Source organism: Chiloscyllium punctatum, chromosome 24, assembly GCF_047496795.1.
Source record: "Chiloscyllium punctatum isolate Juve2018m chromosome 24, sChiPun1.3, whole genome shotgun sequence".
Taxonomy (NCBI): Eukaryota; Metazoa; Chordata; class Chondrichthyes; order Orectolobiformes; family Hemiscylliidae; genus Chiloscyllium; species Chiloscyllium punctatum.
This window is the reverse complement of record NC_092762.1, coordinates 66,670,095-66,686,021: the sequence shown is the minus strand read 5'-3', so window position 1 is coordinate 66,686,021 and position 15,927 is coordinate 66,670,095. Positions and strand designations below refer to the sequence as shown.

At 37.1% G+C, this 15,927-nt stretch overlaps 1 protein-coding gene across 5 annotated transcripts in view; it reads left to right on the top strand.

The window, feature by feature from the left end:
* The window catches only part of LOC140494655 (transcription factor 12-like), a 150,447-nt gene that overhangs the window by 55,034 nt on the left and 79,486 nt on the right, over positions 1 to 15,927 (top strand). For all 5 annotated transcript variants that reach the window (XM_072594080.1, XM_072594078.1, XM_072594081.1 and 2 more), the window contains 3 exons: positions 10,154 to 10,221; positions 12,146 to 12,281; positions 13,743 to 13,792. In XM_072594080.1, the coding sequence (XP_072450181.1) occupies positions 10,154 to 10,221; positions 12,146 to 12,281; positions 13,743 to 13,792 (254 nt within the window). The remainder of the gene's footprint in view (positions 1 to 10,153; positions 10,222 to 12,145; positions 12,282 to 13,742; positions 13,793 to 15,927) is intronic.

Genomic DNA, 15,927 nt, shown 5'->3' with positions numbered 1-15,927 from the left:
CCTGGATCTTCCATTGTATTTTTTGGAATTGTAGTTTTGTTTCATAACTCTGAAATTTCAGACATGTGTTCTCATTTTCTGACTTGGTATGCTTTCATATTCTCTCCTGTCTCATGGTTTTGCATACTCCATCTCCCCATCTTTGTCTGTTGTGTCTGTCTCTGTCTCTCTCATTCTTCTTTCCCCCACCTCCACCTGTATTTCTTTCTCATTGGCTTAGCTTTTGCAATTTACCCATTTTTTTTAAAGAGGCTTTATGATAAACTAGTTCACTTTCTTCTTTTTGGCACCATTTGGAAAATAAACTTGGCTTCATGACTTAGAAAAAGTGACTTCAGTAAATTCCATTCAAATTTAAAGCATAGCTCTTGTTTGGACATGTACTCTATACTAATTTAGTTTGTCAGATGTGATCTGTCTGTTTAATCTTAGAATGTGTTGTCTATCTTGAGAAGTGAACTTCAATCACTTCCTCTCATAAAAGTCTCTAATCTTTGTCTGTCTTGCTCAAACCTTCCTGGATTCCTGATCTTCATTGAATAAATTTTGAATATTATTTGTCTTCTAATATTTAGTTAATGAATTGAGTACACCTAGTTTTGATAGGGAATCTAATCTAATCCTAACGCTACAGTGTGGAAACAGGCCCTTCGGGCCAACACGTCCACCACCGACCCTCAGAGTAACCCACCCGCCTCTGACCAGTGCACCTAACACCATGGGCAATTTAGTATGGCCAGTTCACCAAACCTGCACATCTTTGGATTGTGGGAGGAAACCGGAGCACCCAGAGAGAACCCACGCAGACAGTTACCCGAGGCTGGAATTGAACCTGGGGCCCTTGTACTGTGAGGCAGCAGTGCTAACCACTGGACCATCCTGCCACCCAACTACCACACTCACGTACAGATATTGTGGTTTATATGCAATTAAAGCTTGTCTTCTGTTGCTATTTCAATGCTGCTTATTTTAAGATGACCCTTCTCATTCCTCAAGTGTACAGCTGTTTACTTATAATATTGTTTGCAGTGTTCACCAATTTGGTTATTTGTGGGAGGTATACTGAGAAATGGAGTAGCTTGCCTAATGGCCATTCTTGGATTAGATTCACGCTTCATTTCCCTCAACATTCCAACTGCCTCAGCACTTCAAATTTCCATTTTCTACAGCAGCCAACTTGCGTATCAGACCAAGGATGCTACATAATGGATAATCCTATGCTGGTATTATTGCATAAACTCATGTAACTTCAATCTTTGGCAGCTCTTGAAGATGAGAAATATTTCCATCAATGTAGGCTATTTAAACCTGGTAGGTGAAAGTGAGGACTGCAGATGCTGGAGATCAGTGCTGGAAAAGTACAGCAGGTCTGTGCTTTTCCAGCACCACTCTAATTTTGACTCTATTTAAACCTGATTCCTGTCATTAGAGTTGTTTTGGATTCTATTTTGCCTTCAGTTCCACAACTGATGTAAATGATAAATTGATAAAAATAAATGTCTCCTTCCCATGCCTCTGTCTGTTATGGGTTTCTGTTTTCATGTAGAAAATACTAGTAACCTGAATTGTTCTGAGATTATGATTATGACCAAGTGATTACCATATGAAATTACATTCTGAAATTAACATCAGTCGGTAAGATGTTCATTTAATTAGTGCAATATTTAGATTTTAAATTTCTTGTTGTACAGAAAGTGTTTTATGTATTAACCTTCAAGTTTTAACTAGCATTGAAAACCCACCCAACCAAAAAAAAGGACCAAAGGCCAAATAAATTTTTCAGTTCAGTGTTGATTACGGACTTGGGAAGTTGTATCAGTCAAACTGGCAATTCTGAGTCAGGCAAGAAAATGATAATTGTGACTTTATAAACTTTGTTTTAATTGTTTATTGCTGGTGGTGCTGTTTAACCTCTGATTAATCAATTTTCACTATTATAAAGAACGTCTCTGTTACCTTTTTCTACAAAAATAATAGAAATTGAATTGGGAAGAGGTGAGAAAATCAGATTGTATAGTCTTCATCCTGGAAAAAGCGAATAGAACGTGCAGCTTAGTGTCCAAAACCATGTTTGCATGCTAAACTGAAACTCTATCTTGGTTATTCTGGAATGCAATGGAAAGCATAATAAAATAGATGAAGTATTGATGTGAGCTGTTGAATAAGTAGAACTAATTATACAAAATAGTATCCCGTGTACTGAATGGAAGAATTGTGTAATCCTTTTTAGTGTGGAGTAGAAATTTTCTGGCTTGATTTGGTCCATAATGATGAAAGAAGTAGACTACTAATATAACTTGTTTTCAGTTGTTCATAAATCATAAACATCATGTGAATAGTGTGATTTGTGAACTGCAGCAGTTCAAGAAGGCAGCTCACCACAACCTTCTGAAAGGCAACTAGGATGGACAGTAATAACGTAATGAAAGTTGCCTCTGTGTCTAGGGATATGGAGTTTAGATGGGTTAGCCGTGGATTTAAAAACTCTATGCAGGGTTATGGGGATAGGATAGGATGCCCTTTAGAGGGTCAGTGCAGATTTGATGGACGGAAGCCTCTTTCTGCATTTTAGGGCTTCTGTCATAAATGCTGGCCAGGCAGTGATGCCCACATCCCTCGAGTGAATTTAAAAAATTAAACTGTTATGTTGCAGAAGTTGCAGAAAGATTGCTAGTCTGGTCATGTTTTAATTCTGCCATCGATTGGAAAAAATACAGATGTTTGATTGCAGAAGATCTTTGCTAAATTTCTGCATCAGCAGTTTATTGGTTAAGATTAGGATTCATGTAATTTTTAAAAAGAGGTCAAATTGAAGTATACCAGAATTAAAGAGATTACCTTCATCACTATATGGAAACAGTGATCAGAATAGCAGTGCTGCACTTCACGTGCAGATTCATCCTCATGTGCAAGTCTGTTTGTTTTGTTGAGATTCTTCTTTAAATGTGTGACTTGAGCACTGTATCAAACAGGTATTACAAAATACACAAAGCTGGTAAACCCATATGCCCTCAAAAGTCTTCAGATTTCATGGGGAATCTTTCTCATGAGAGCAATCCATCAAAGAAAAGTTACCTTCTTTAAATAGAATGAAATAAAACAATGAAGAACCTTTTCCAATCACAGGCTGATTCTCTCACATTGCTGATGGGTGCAGTCATGGAGAAAGGTAATACTACAAAGTCTGGAGAGGAGGGGTGAGAGATGGAAAATGGAGAACTGCACAAAGGAAAAACTTTTCAACAAAGAAGACACCTAGCTGTGAACAGGACAACTGAAATAATGAAATTGCCTTGCAAATCAACGTACAGTTTCTAGACTAAAGGTGCAGGAGTTCAGGAGCCACTATCGAGGAGAAGTGTAGTCAATGCTATTTTAATGGATATTCAATTGTGCATTTAATTTTGAACAGCTTTATTTCCTAAAGATTTGAATATCCCTATTATCAGAACTGTCATTGTTACAAAGAACTACTTGAGGTGAAAAGGTTGTGTTATAGACAAACAGGAGAAAGTGAGGACTGCAGATGCTGGAGATCAGAGCTGAAAATGTGTTGCTGGAAAAGTGCAGCAGGTCAGGCAGCATCCAAGGAGCAGGAGAATCGACGTTTCGGGCATGAGCCCTTCTTCAGGAATGAGGAAAGTGTATCCAGCAGGCTGTAGGCAAACAGTTCAGCTGTGACCTTACCAGTCATGTAAAGCATAATTAGGGTGATAACATGTTCATGTTTAAAGCCTGGAACTTATTTGGAACAAAATAAATTTGGGTCCTGGCTTAATGCAAGAGTGGAGTGAGAGAGAGAGAGAGAGAGATTGAGAAATAGAATTGAGATCCAGTTATTCTTACCTGCCCTTTTTTTTTAAGCAACAGAAGCACAGAATCGCAGAAGTTCTGGAGTGCAGAGGGAAGCCTTTCTGACAGTCTTATTAAATGAACATGATTACCTCATTCCAGGGAGTAGAAGAGAAAACAACTGGCTCTTCTGTTTTACTGAGGGAGTGATAGTGACGCACCATCTCCCTTCCAGGTTTTTCACTATTATTCTCAGAGCTGTTTAGCTACCCAGGAACCAATCCGAATTAAGTGCTTCAGGGATGCTTTGGGGACATCCAGTATGTTTCCGATGTCCTCCTAGAACTGAGATGCCTACTCTGAAGAAGTACTGCTCTGCTCTCCAACCGGCTTTGACAAAGGGTCAGTTAGACTCAACGTCAGCTCTTTTCTCTCCTTACAGATGCTGCCAGACTTGCTGAGATTTTCCTGCATTTTCTCTTTTTTTGGAACCAATCAGAATTCAGACGTGATGACATTTGGTACCCACAATTGGCATGTGCAATTGTAATCTAATTAGGTACTTGTTAAAGCCTGAATCTCAATTTGTATACCCAAGTGTTTGGCGCTCTCATTCCAAATCCTCTTTTCTTTCCCTATCCCTTCCTCCCTCCCACTTTCTCTATCCTTGCTTGAATTTTAAGGCTGGCATTAAATTCTATATGGGTTGCCTAAAATATGTTTAATGAAGGGCTGATGATTTACGGTGGTTTGCTTAAAACTGTTCAGAAAAGGAGATCTGACTGAAAGGGGGCTATCTTTTTTTGGTTTTATGAGGACTAGTTAAGTAATTCAATAAATTTCAAGGATTAAACATGAGGATAGTGCAACTTTTTTGAAACTTTGACCTATCATTTATGATGAAATTGATTCTGTTCTCAATGTTGCATCGCTCTGTTTATGCATAGTAGAAAATATAAACTAGTGTATATTTTAATGAGGACAAAACTGATCTGTATTTGGTGGTGTTGTATGAATATGAACTGAAATTTAAAGTTTGGAAGGGCAGGGCAAAAGATCTGCATGCATCTGTGTTTATATCGGCCAAGAAAATTCTGTATTTTTTGTGGCTTGAGTATTTGTTGAAGAGCGCATTTGCCTCAAATTAAAACTAAGGTGTCTCTTCTGTTTTACATATCACACTATGTTCTACACAACATCATGAAGTCATAGTTCCTCTTACAATACCCAACAAAAATTGTTCCTCATATCAGTTTTGTCCTAATCATATAGTGCAGAAGGGACGCTTATCATTATTTGGTGACACACCCATTGGAGTTGACCGGGAATAGAAAGAGAAACTAAACATATCAAGGAAGAATTTGGAGGAAACTCCAAGCTTTATCAAGTTGTCGATCATAATCTTGGGATGCATTACCTATTTCTTTTATTTTGGTTGAGTTAATTTTGCCCTTTAGTTATTGAAGTCTTAACTGAAGTTGATTTAAACTCACTACAGTGGAAAATATAATAATCCTCGTGTCTTGGTTTCGCTCATTGGTAGAGCGAACTCTTTTTTTTGTAACTCTACCATTTGAAAATGAGACTTTTTTTTTGTTTCAAACCCCAGTGAGCTCTATACCTTTAATCTTAGCTTGAAGCTATTTTTTCATAAAGAAAAACTTTTTACTCTTCGCTGATGCTTTTGAAGATTGATAGTTGAGGCATGATATCTAGACTGCAATTGGTTTCATGAGAGAGAATTCAATAAGAAAGCACCAGTCTTAGTATTTAACAAATGGGATTATTACAAAATGATAGCATTGTAATAATACTACTAAATTAATAATCCTCTAAACTAGGCTAATCTAGTTAAAGAATTAGAATCTCGTGGCAGTTTGAAAAAGCTAGTTGTATTAAAAGTGATCCTCAACGTATTGAAATGTTGTAAAATTCCCATTGCTGCCCTAATGTCCTCTTTAGGGAAAGATAGGTATAGCCTCTTCCCAGTCTAACCTGTACGGGATGAGAAGAAAAACCACTTGGAATCTTAGTCAGGGAACAGCTGTGAAGAGCAACAGTTAATATTTCAGAGTGTTGACCTTTTTCCTATCTGACCTCCAGTCCCACGCAGTTGATCTTAACAGCATTCTGAAGACACTGAGCAACAATGAGCGTGCAAGAAATGCAAACCTTGTCAGTAATGTCTGAAACTTTGGTCCTGCATTTATCCACTAAATTAAGTAATTGTTAATTCCAATGTGTTAATTTGATATGCGAAGGAATCTTTGACTATATATTCTAAAAACCAAACAAGCAGAAGTTTCGAGTCATTCATTCCTTTTCTTTCTCAAAAAGCTTTCAATATTGAAAATTTTAAGATCTTTGTCATAAAATACTTCCTTCTAAAAATGGGCAGAATCTTCACAGGAACGCAATGACATTGGCATTAGCAACAAAGTTAGGAGAATCTTGTGAATGAAGGGAATTCTTGATATCAAGTTTACAAAGTCCTGCTTTCCAACAAAGTGTTGAGCGAGTAGTCAAAATCTTTGCTAGTGAGTGACAAAACACCTATTAGCAAGAATTGGCATGTGTTAGCATCCTCCATTATTATGTAACCTTGCATTATTGATGTGCAGTTTACCATTCTTCCTCCTACCAGATAGCAATTAGATAGTGGAAGCTTCCGATGTGAAAGTTTGAGCAGTAACCTGCCAACTTCTGTAGCTCTCATCTTGGGCATCAGGCACCAGCATCTTTGGTCACAGTTATGGGCGTTGATTGCATGCAACCCCTGTCTACCAGGTCACTATTAGCAAAGCAAGATTCCGATTTCCTTTTGTGTATAGCACTCAGAGCTGTCATGTATTGAAGTGAAAATCTTCAAGGAGAAAGTGAGGACTGCAGATGCTGGAGATCAGAGCTGAAAATGTGTCGCTGAAAAAGCGCAGCAGGTCAGGCAGCATCCAAGGAACAGGAATTCCTGAAGAAGGGCTTATGCCTGAAACGTTGATTCTCCTGTTCCTTGGATGCTGCCTGACCTGCTGCGCTTTTCCAGCAACACATTTTCAGCTCATGTATTGAAGTAACAGGTAAACATTGTTTAATCCAATATGGTAGCCACCTCATTGCGACTACAACTCATATTTTCATGCATTCTGAAACTTTTGAATTTTGCATGCAGTTAGGTAATCTTTGTAGTGATTGCATTCCTACTTTTTGAGGGGGATTGTAACTACTTTCATTAGTTTGAAAACTGGAATAAGTGAAAGATGTATGTTTTTCATTTAAGTGAGCCAATACACTTAACAATTCCTATTTAAACAGTTTTGTCTGTCTTAATTTGCGAAGTAAAGTAATAATTACGCCATTCAGTTTGCTTTGTGCTTTCACAAAGTTGTGGCAGGTGAACTGATGTCATCAAAATTGCTTCGCGTAACCTGCTTTCCATTTGGCTCCCATTTAATTGTGTCGCTCCTTTTTTACCCTTTGAAGTTTTTGTTTCCTTTTTGAGTGATTGTTTCCATCTTTTTTTGTTTCTTTCTGTGCCGGGATCCCCAATAATTGCCTCATTTGCTATCTGTCTGTACTTGCATGTCTGGGAAGGCGCTTATATGCGCATTAGGGTTTTGTGGCATAGTGGTAGTGGCTTACTTCGAAGCCAGGGGACCCAGGTTCCAGTCCCATCTATTCCAGATGACCAGGCTGCTAGAGGTCTTTCACTTATTGCTGGGCTGGCTGTCACATGTAGTTGGCCCCTCCTGTTCTCCACATCTGACAAAGAGAGGCATTCTGGCTCAGTAGCTCACTGTTGTGCCTTGAACATTCTGAGATTAAATGGTCAGGAATTTCTTGACTTTTCTATCTCATTAACTGGTGTTTCAACTTGCTATAATTTCATCTCAAACGTGATTGTTGTTAATAAACCTCCATTTACAACTTGTCACAGCTTCTTCATGGCCAAAATTATTTACTAAATTATCAATTTCCAATGAAAAATATTGGTGTATACATAGTTCCCACAAACTTTTTGTAAAACTTGTTTAGTTGTTTTAATACTTTTTTAATCTAAAAATGGTGATTTTAAGCTGTTCTTTTTGTTTTAATATATTGTTAGAGATGCTCAGTTAAATGTACTGTAATGATTGCTGATACACAATACAGTAAGTGACCTGCTTTTTGCACATTACAAAGGCAAATGAACATTCAATTCAAAATTTTCATTAAAATGATTTAGTTGTATAGACCTTAAACTTGGAAATGCTTGGATCTCCTATTTGATTGAATTCATCAGCTGAAATACCTTTTTGTGAGTATTTTGTATTGATTGAGCACCTAAGGTGTTAAAATGCTATACTTCACTTCACACAGTGCATTACCTTTGAAAGATGCTGCATATAGCTGTGGCTCAGTGGTAACAGTCTGTTTCTGAAATGTTGTTGGATTTGTCCCACTTCACAGACTAGTGTATAGAATCAGTACTGAGTGTTAGGGACACCGTTGTTAGAATGAAATAGTAAACCAAGGTCCTGGCTGCTCCTTAGGGTGCAGTTAAAAGATTCCATTTTACTATTTTGAGGAATAGCATGTTCTTGGGTGTCCTGACTAGTATCTATTGTTAATTAACGTCACTAAAGAGGAAAAATAGATTATCTGTACTTAGCTTGCTGCTGTTTTTTAGAACCTTGCTGTGCATAAATTGGCTGCTTAATTTTCTTCATTATGGCAATGGTTGTGCTTTAAAGTACTTAAGTATAAACTGCTTTGGGACATCCTGAGGTGATAAAAATGCACTCTGCACTTGCAACTCTTTTATTTGCTAGTTATGAGAGAGAAAATATTGTACCAAAGGAACATCTCTTGACCTGTTGCAGTATTCACATAGCTAAAATGGACAAATGTAGTTGGTGTTCAACATCTTATCTGAATAATGGAACCTCTAATAGTGTAGAACTCTTAAGCAATACTCCAATGCAGCATTAAGGGTTCAAGTCCTGAATGGAACTTGATTTCCACTTTCTGACCAGGGGCTCAATCAAATGAACTGTGAGAGCAAAAGTGGCAATTAGTGTTGGTAAGGCAGTAAAGACACACTGCAGTCTCTTTAATGCCTGGTTTAAGTTTGGGCTAAACTTAATTTAATAGAATTATAGGAGCTATTGATCTTGAACTGTGAGCAGTTAGCTCTTTAGCTTCCCTTGGTCGCTAGTTTCCCGATTTCTGCTGGACACCAATTGTATTTCAGAAGCTGTTATAGGAGAATGACACAAATATCTATAAACATTAAGTGTCTGATACAATTGATATGATTTGTAATAATTTGATCTGTTTTGTGGGAGATGAAACAAAAACTACTGCTTATGAGCAGTACGCATAAAGTTCCAGTAATACTTAACACTGTTACTCTTGTGACTTAACGACAACTATTATGAAATGATTTGCTAAGTTTTTTTGCACTTGGATAAATTAACCTTGTTATCTCGCTAGGACAACAAATGTCTTTTTGTAATTTGACTAGAATGGAAATGTATTCTTGCATGGGAGTTTAGTTGTTTGCAGTTGTCATTTAAGTTCATTTAATCAATGTGGAAATTCTGGTTATCATTCAACACTGCACAAATTATATAATAGCCTGTTACCTGGGTGGGAATTGCACCCTTAATGCCAGGACTGAGCTGTGTACATGCAAACATAAATGTTCCAGTTGTTTTTAATGCTTCAAATGTATTTGGGAGCATCCAAAAACCCTAAGATTCTATCTGGGATTATAAAATGCCACAGTAAAGTAGGCTGCCTGAGCACTTTTAAACTAGACTTCACACTGTTTTGATGTTGAATTCCTAGTTTGTGAAGTCCACGTGTGTTGAGCTGGTTTACCTGAATAAGTCTTAACCAGCTGAGTTCTGGAATTGTGCTGCTGTTATTTCTTTGCAGACAAGTATAGCAAAAACTGTTGCGCATCAATGAGTATTTCCTCTGAAACGTAATATTAAAATTGGATATGGTTTCTAAAAATGCAGAGATGTAAATAGAACTTGACTGTCTGCTAGAAAAAGCCCAGGCTGTTCTAAATAGTTGAACATTCTGAAATTGTTAATATGAAACTGAGCTTTGTATGCAGTATTTCAATCTAGCTTAAAGGCCATTACATGAATGTCCAATTAGCCCAACTTCTATATGCAAAGAGAGGCATTCTGCTTTTGTATTCCTGGTATGCAACAGGGAAATTTCACAACCTTACGATTGTGGGACTGAATGCATGATTTTCAGATAAAAGCTCATTTTATGTTTGGGGAAAAAAATGTGGAATTGGGAAATATTACTGTAGTGCTTAATGATCAAACTGATACTAAGATGCCACTTTTTTTAAAAAATATAGTCAAAAATACTGAGAGAGTTCCTTTCCCACCCTTTGGAAGAGATTCTGCCATGTCAAGTTTAAATCAGGTAAGTGGAATTCATGTATAACTTAATTTTCTTTTAGCCAAAGTTGTTCTACTTCATCTGTAACTGTTACAAAATTTAGTTTTGTCTAGGCACAGATTTGACATGGTTGAAAATAAGCAATTTATTTAAATATATTCAAGTTAATGGTAAAGCTAAACTTGAAGTTTATTTTAATCGTAGTAATTCTTTCAAAATTTTTACTAGTATATTTAAGTTACTGAACAAACTTGCAGAAATTTTTGGACTTATCAATTAAACTAGTGACAAGTTTGACCTTTTCATAGTAATCTTTTACGTTAGATTAGTGTTTTTTTTGTTTTAGCATCAACTCATCCCCATAGGCATCACAGCAGTGGAAGGATAATGCAGATTATTTTCAACCTGTCTTTTTCATTTTTAAGACTGCATGCTGTACACTGCTGGAGTTTTCTTAAATCTTGCTATCTAAAGTCAAACTGGTTTAAATATTTAGTTTGAAAATACAGATTTGGTATTGAATTTTCAAAGGATTTCTTGTTCAAATCATGTTTGTGAAAATAACTGTTAAATCGATAGTTAATCGTTGGGGACCGTCTCAATATATGTAAAGTACTGATAGCTAATTTGGTTATTTCTTTGAAATTTCATGTGCATAAGATGTAAGTAAGGCATGAGAGAAATAGCAGACATGCTGAAAATTTGATTTTTAAAAACTGGTAATATTCAGCAGTTCAAGCAGCATCTAAAGACTGTTGATGTTTCAGGTTAATGACTTTTCATCAGAATAGTTTATCAACATGTCTGCCGTCCATACTAGTGCTACAGGCAGATGAACCTACTGGTTTAAAAACAATTAATCTGTATGCATCAAATGGATGGCTTGAACATCCAGCTAATTTCACCTTGACACAATAGAGAGAAAATCCAGTTGCTTTTCTCATGCAGTCTTTTAACGGAGATGGACTTTTTTCATTTCCATTTGCTTGTTCCATTTTATTACTGGCTAAATTATTGATGAAGCAATTTACTCAATGCTCCAACAAAAAAGTCCATATGTTCTGCAGAAGTGTCACAGGACCTGAAAAGTTAACTCTGCTTTGTCTCCACAGATACTACCAGTCTTGAGTTTTTCCCAGTATTTGTTTTTGTTTCTGATTTCCAGCATCTGCAGATCCTTTGGGTTGCTTTGTGAAAGAAATTCTTATAATTGCTCTGAATTTAGTTTCTGAAACTCCAGTAGTTACTCTTCTGAACTATGTTCTCAAAGACCAAAGGGATTTAGAATTATAAATCAAAATATAATTGGTACAGTCAACCATTTTTAAAAGTCTAATCGTAAAAGGAACAAGTTGTGCTTGCTTGTTCATACAATTACTGTTGCTGAATTTCATCTCTTCCCCACGCCCATCCCCAACACACTACACTAGCATTTCTCTTCTATCAGAATTCATAGATCACTTACCTGTTACTGGAAGATTGAACTTTGAGAAGTGCTTAAGCTATTTTATATTTAACATTCACATTCTGAATGGACACAAGTCTTAACTCTTGTTTCATCAGGTCAATAAAGAAATTAGTGATTACCCCCTGCGTTTAATTTGTCATTGCTTCCAGTGGCTTGAAGAAAAAGTGTATAGTTTGTGGTCTATTGGCTGTACAGCTATATAGTTTGACCCGTCAAAAAGGTTTATTCAGTTGAACTATTAAAATGTATTTGGAAAGTTTCATTATGTTTTATTTTACAGTTTATTCATTGACTGGAATTATCATGTAGCCTCAATAGAATTGTGGATTTTTTTCACCCCAAGTTCAGTTCCATGGTTAACTTCTTGAAATATTTGGAAAACAAATGCAATAAACATTTGCATCAATTTAAGTTGTTTGGAATTCAGCTCTAGATGTGCTCTAGCTGACAAATCATAAATGCATTAATTATCTGTGGCAGGGAAGTTTTCTGAACTCTGAAATGGGAATGGCCAATTCGGGAGCAGTATCGCCAACTGGAGTCAAACCAGGATCTCAGTATTATCCCTATACCAGCAATCCTCGAAGACGACCCGTGCAAGAAGCAAGTAATTTAGGTAACAGTCACATAGCATTACTTTGTATTATAGTAAGCGGTATTGACAATATTGCCTAATCGTCTCTGTAATTCTCATTTTAAATGTCTGTCCTGATTTGCTTTTCTTATAACCACAAATCAAGAAAGTATCCCTTTTTTTTCCTCAAAAGTATCAGCTATTTGCTTTAATAAGTGGAAAGCTGTTTTGGATGTTCGTTTGGATACACCTTTTGATCACCTTTATTTCTTATCTACTCTCTGTGACCACTGACCTGCACTCCATGGCAGTCTATTTGTCTGTATTGCTTTTTATGGCTTTCTCTCTTCCTTTCTCAAGTTTTCTTTCCTGCTGTCTAAATATCTTATCCTGAATTGCTTATTTTTGATTCCAGACATGGCATTTGTTACAAAGCTAACTTATCTTTTTTTCAGTATGGATTTCTTGGGTGAAAGAAGTATAGCAATCCACAATACATGAGTTTTGTTCAATACAAAGTGGGTGGTGGTCTTTTCTAGTCTGTGTTCGAATATTTCAAAGAATTGGAGTCATCAGGAATGCATTAGTGTGGCAATGAAAGTAGTGGACATAGGACCCAGTAGAGACCCTACTAAAAAGAGAAGCAGAAGAAGTGACAGACAAATATCTGGTATACCTGAGAGAGAGAAGTTCAACAGAAACTAAGTAGAAGAGAGTGGAGATCACAGCAGAAGAGCTAAGAAAGAAGTTCCAGGCATGGATCAGCATGCAACGTCACTTTGCTGAAGTAAGGATTAAACCCTGGAGAGATCAGAGGAGTTTGAGTTGGTGTTGAATACAGATTTGGAACACCAGATTTAATTGTAGGAAGTGAACAGATAATTAAGTGTTCCAAGTTGGTGGGAGTTCAGAAGTGGATCTTCAAAAATGAAGAGTAGAAATCCCTCTGGATGAAGACCAAGTGTTAACAAGATTGTTGTGACTGAGTGATTTCTGATGTCTGGATCAGTTACCCAAAAATGCATGGGATTTCTGAAGAAGGGCGTATGCCCGAAATGTCGATTCTCCTGCTCGTTGGATGCTGCCTGACCTGCTGCTCTTTTCCAGCAACACATTTTCAGCTCTGATCTCCAGCATCTACAGTCCTCACCTTTCTCCTATATGGGATCAGTCAAGGTTGCATAAGCCATTAAATTTAACTATGGTGTGTTTGTTAATTCATGTTTGCTTCATATTTAATTTTGAATGTTAAGAGTATGAAATCAATATTGTGTTGTTTGTTTTGGGCTAGTGATTTTTGTTCAAACCTGTTGAATCTTGTAGCTGTATTGTGTTCGGCGGATTTGAGATTCCCAGACTTCATCCATTTGATGCAAAAGTTACAAGTTCTGAAGATCATAACTTGTGTGTCTGGTCCAAGATCATAAAACAATAAAAATTAATTTTAATTTCATTTGTTTATTAGCTTTGTAACATTAAATGTTAATCCATGTTTCCCTCTAGAATCCCAACCCAAGAAAGTTCGAAAGGTACCTCCTGGCCTTCCTTCTTCGGTGAGCATTTTGTTTCTTGATAATATGATTTTTAAAATTAGCTGACGTTATCTTGTTTAAATTATAAATTAGATTATTTCTCTGTCACCTTGTCAAACACAAGTACCACATAAGCAGAAAATTCTCTAGCTAAGTGTCAGGAAGAACAAAGTCATTGTCTTCGATCTCCATCACAAATTCTGTTCCCTAGTTTTGATTCCAGTTGGCAACTGTCTAAGGATGAAAGATGTTTTCAATCAATTATTCGAATCCAAAGTGAGCTTCTGATCACTCCTCATCTGTGAGTCACTGATTGCCATCTCCTGTCATATTGCATCTCTGCCTCGTTTGCTCTTCTACTGGAAACCTTACCCATGCTTTTATTACCACACTCCTGACTAGCCTGCTGAGTTCATCCTTGTGTAAACTTAGGGCCATCCAAAAACTGGTTTTCCCTCTGCTCTAATTGTACTAAATTACATTGACTGATCATCACTGTAATTACATTAGCCCAGATTAATTAATGTTCAAACCACCATCTGACTTGTGACCCTCTGTGATATCTGCATTAGTCAATTTATATCTCTTTCACAAAGCTATCCACCTCCTCAATCCCTGCTTTTTAGCTGCTTCACTGTGCAGTGCCTTTAGTTGCTTTGATTCCCTTCCTAAACATCTCCACCCCTGTTCCTTTCCCTCTCCTTTTTAAGGTGTTCTTCAAAATTTACCTTTGATCAAACTTTAGGTCATTCCTCTAATATGTGGCTTGGTGTTGCATTTTTTCTGAAGATGCATTCCAAGAGTGCTCACAGAAGCTTTACTATATTAGAGGTGCTATATGAATGCAAACTGTGGTTCAGTTCTGTTGCATACTGTTCACCATTTTGTTGGGTTGCTAAGTATACAAAATTTAGTAGTTACATAAAGTATTTTTCACTTTTGTATGTTTATTATCAGAACCTCTTATCCTGAATGCATCATAGTTCTTGCTCCCCTGAATAAAGAACCAGTGCAGAAACCACTTAGAGCAGGCTGCACCAATAAGCTTAGGCTATTCTCCACGTGTTAGTTGTGCTGGACTCCAGAATTGGTAACCTTCAATATGTGGGTGTACCTACTAGAGAAGGAGCAATACCTGCCCTTCTGTTAGAAAATTAGTCATAATGTGTGGCACTGGAAACACAGCAGGTCAAGCAGCATCTGAGGAGAGGATAGTCAACATTTCGGGCAAAAGCCCTTCAGGAATGTGAAATAAGGCAGGATAAGTCACTGAGGTATCAGTAGGGGTGCAATTTGGGGTGAGTGATCATAATTCTAATGTTTTTAAAATAGTTATGGAAAGGGATAGAACTGATCATGAAATTCTAAATTGAAGTAAGGCCAATTTTGATGGTATTAGACAGGAACGTTCAAAGTTGATTGGCGGCAGCTATTTGCAAGTAAAGAGATAGTTGGGAAGTGGGGGAGGCCTTCAAAAATAAGATAATGAGATTTCAAAAACATTATGCTCTTATTAGTGTGAAGGGCAAGGCTGTTATGTCTAAGGAATACTGGATGATAGACAAATTTGAGGCTCTGGTCAAGAAAAAGGATGCATACATCAGAGATAGGCAGATGGGATCTAGTGAATCCCTAAAAGAGTATAAAGATAGAAGGAGTATACTTGAGAGAAATCAGGAGATCAGCAAAAAGGGGACATGAGATAGCTTTGGCAAATCAAGTTAAGAATCCAAAGGTATTCTATAAATAAACTAAGGGTAAAAAGAGTAACTAGGGAGAGAATAGGGCACCTTTAAAATGAGCGTGGCCATCTGTATGGAACCACAGGAGATGGGTGAGATACTAAACAAATATTTTGTCTGTATTTACTATGGAGAAGGACATGGTGGCTAGGGAATTTGGGGAAATAAATAGTGTAGTCTTGAAAACAGTTCATATCACAGAAGGAGTTGGAGATTGCATAAAGGTAGATAAATTCCTGGGACCTGACCAGGTCTTTCCCAGAACTTTGTGGGAAGCTAGGAAAGAGATTGCTGGTCCCTGAGATATTTGTATCATTTATAGCTACAAGGTGAGGTACCAGAATACTGGAGTTTGACTAACGTGTTGAAGTTATTTGAGAGGCTATAAGGAAAGGCCAGGGAACTATGGACCGG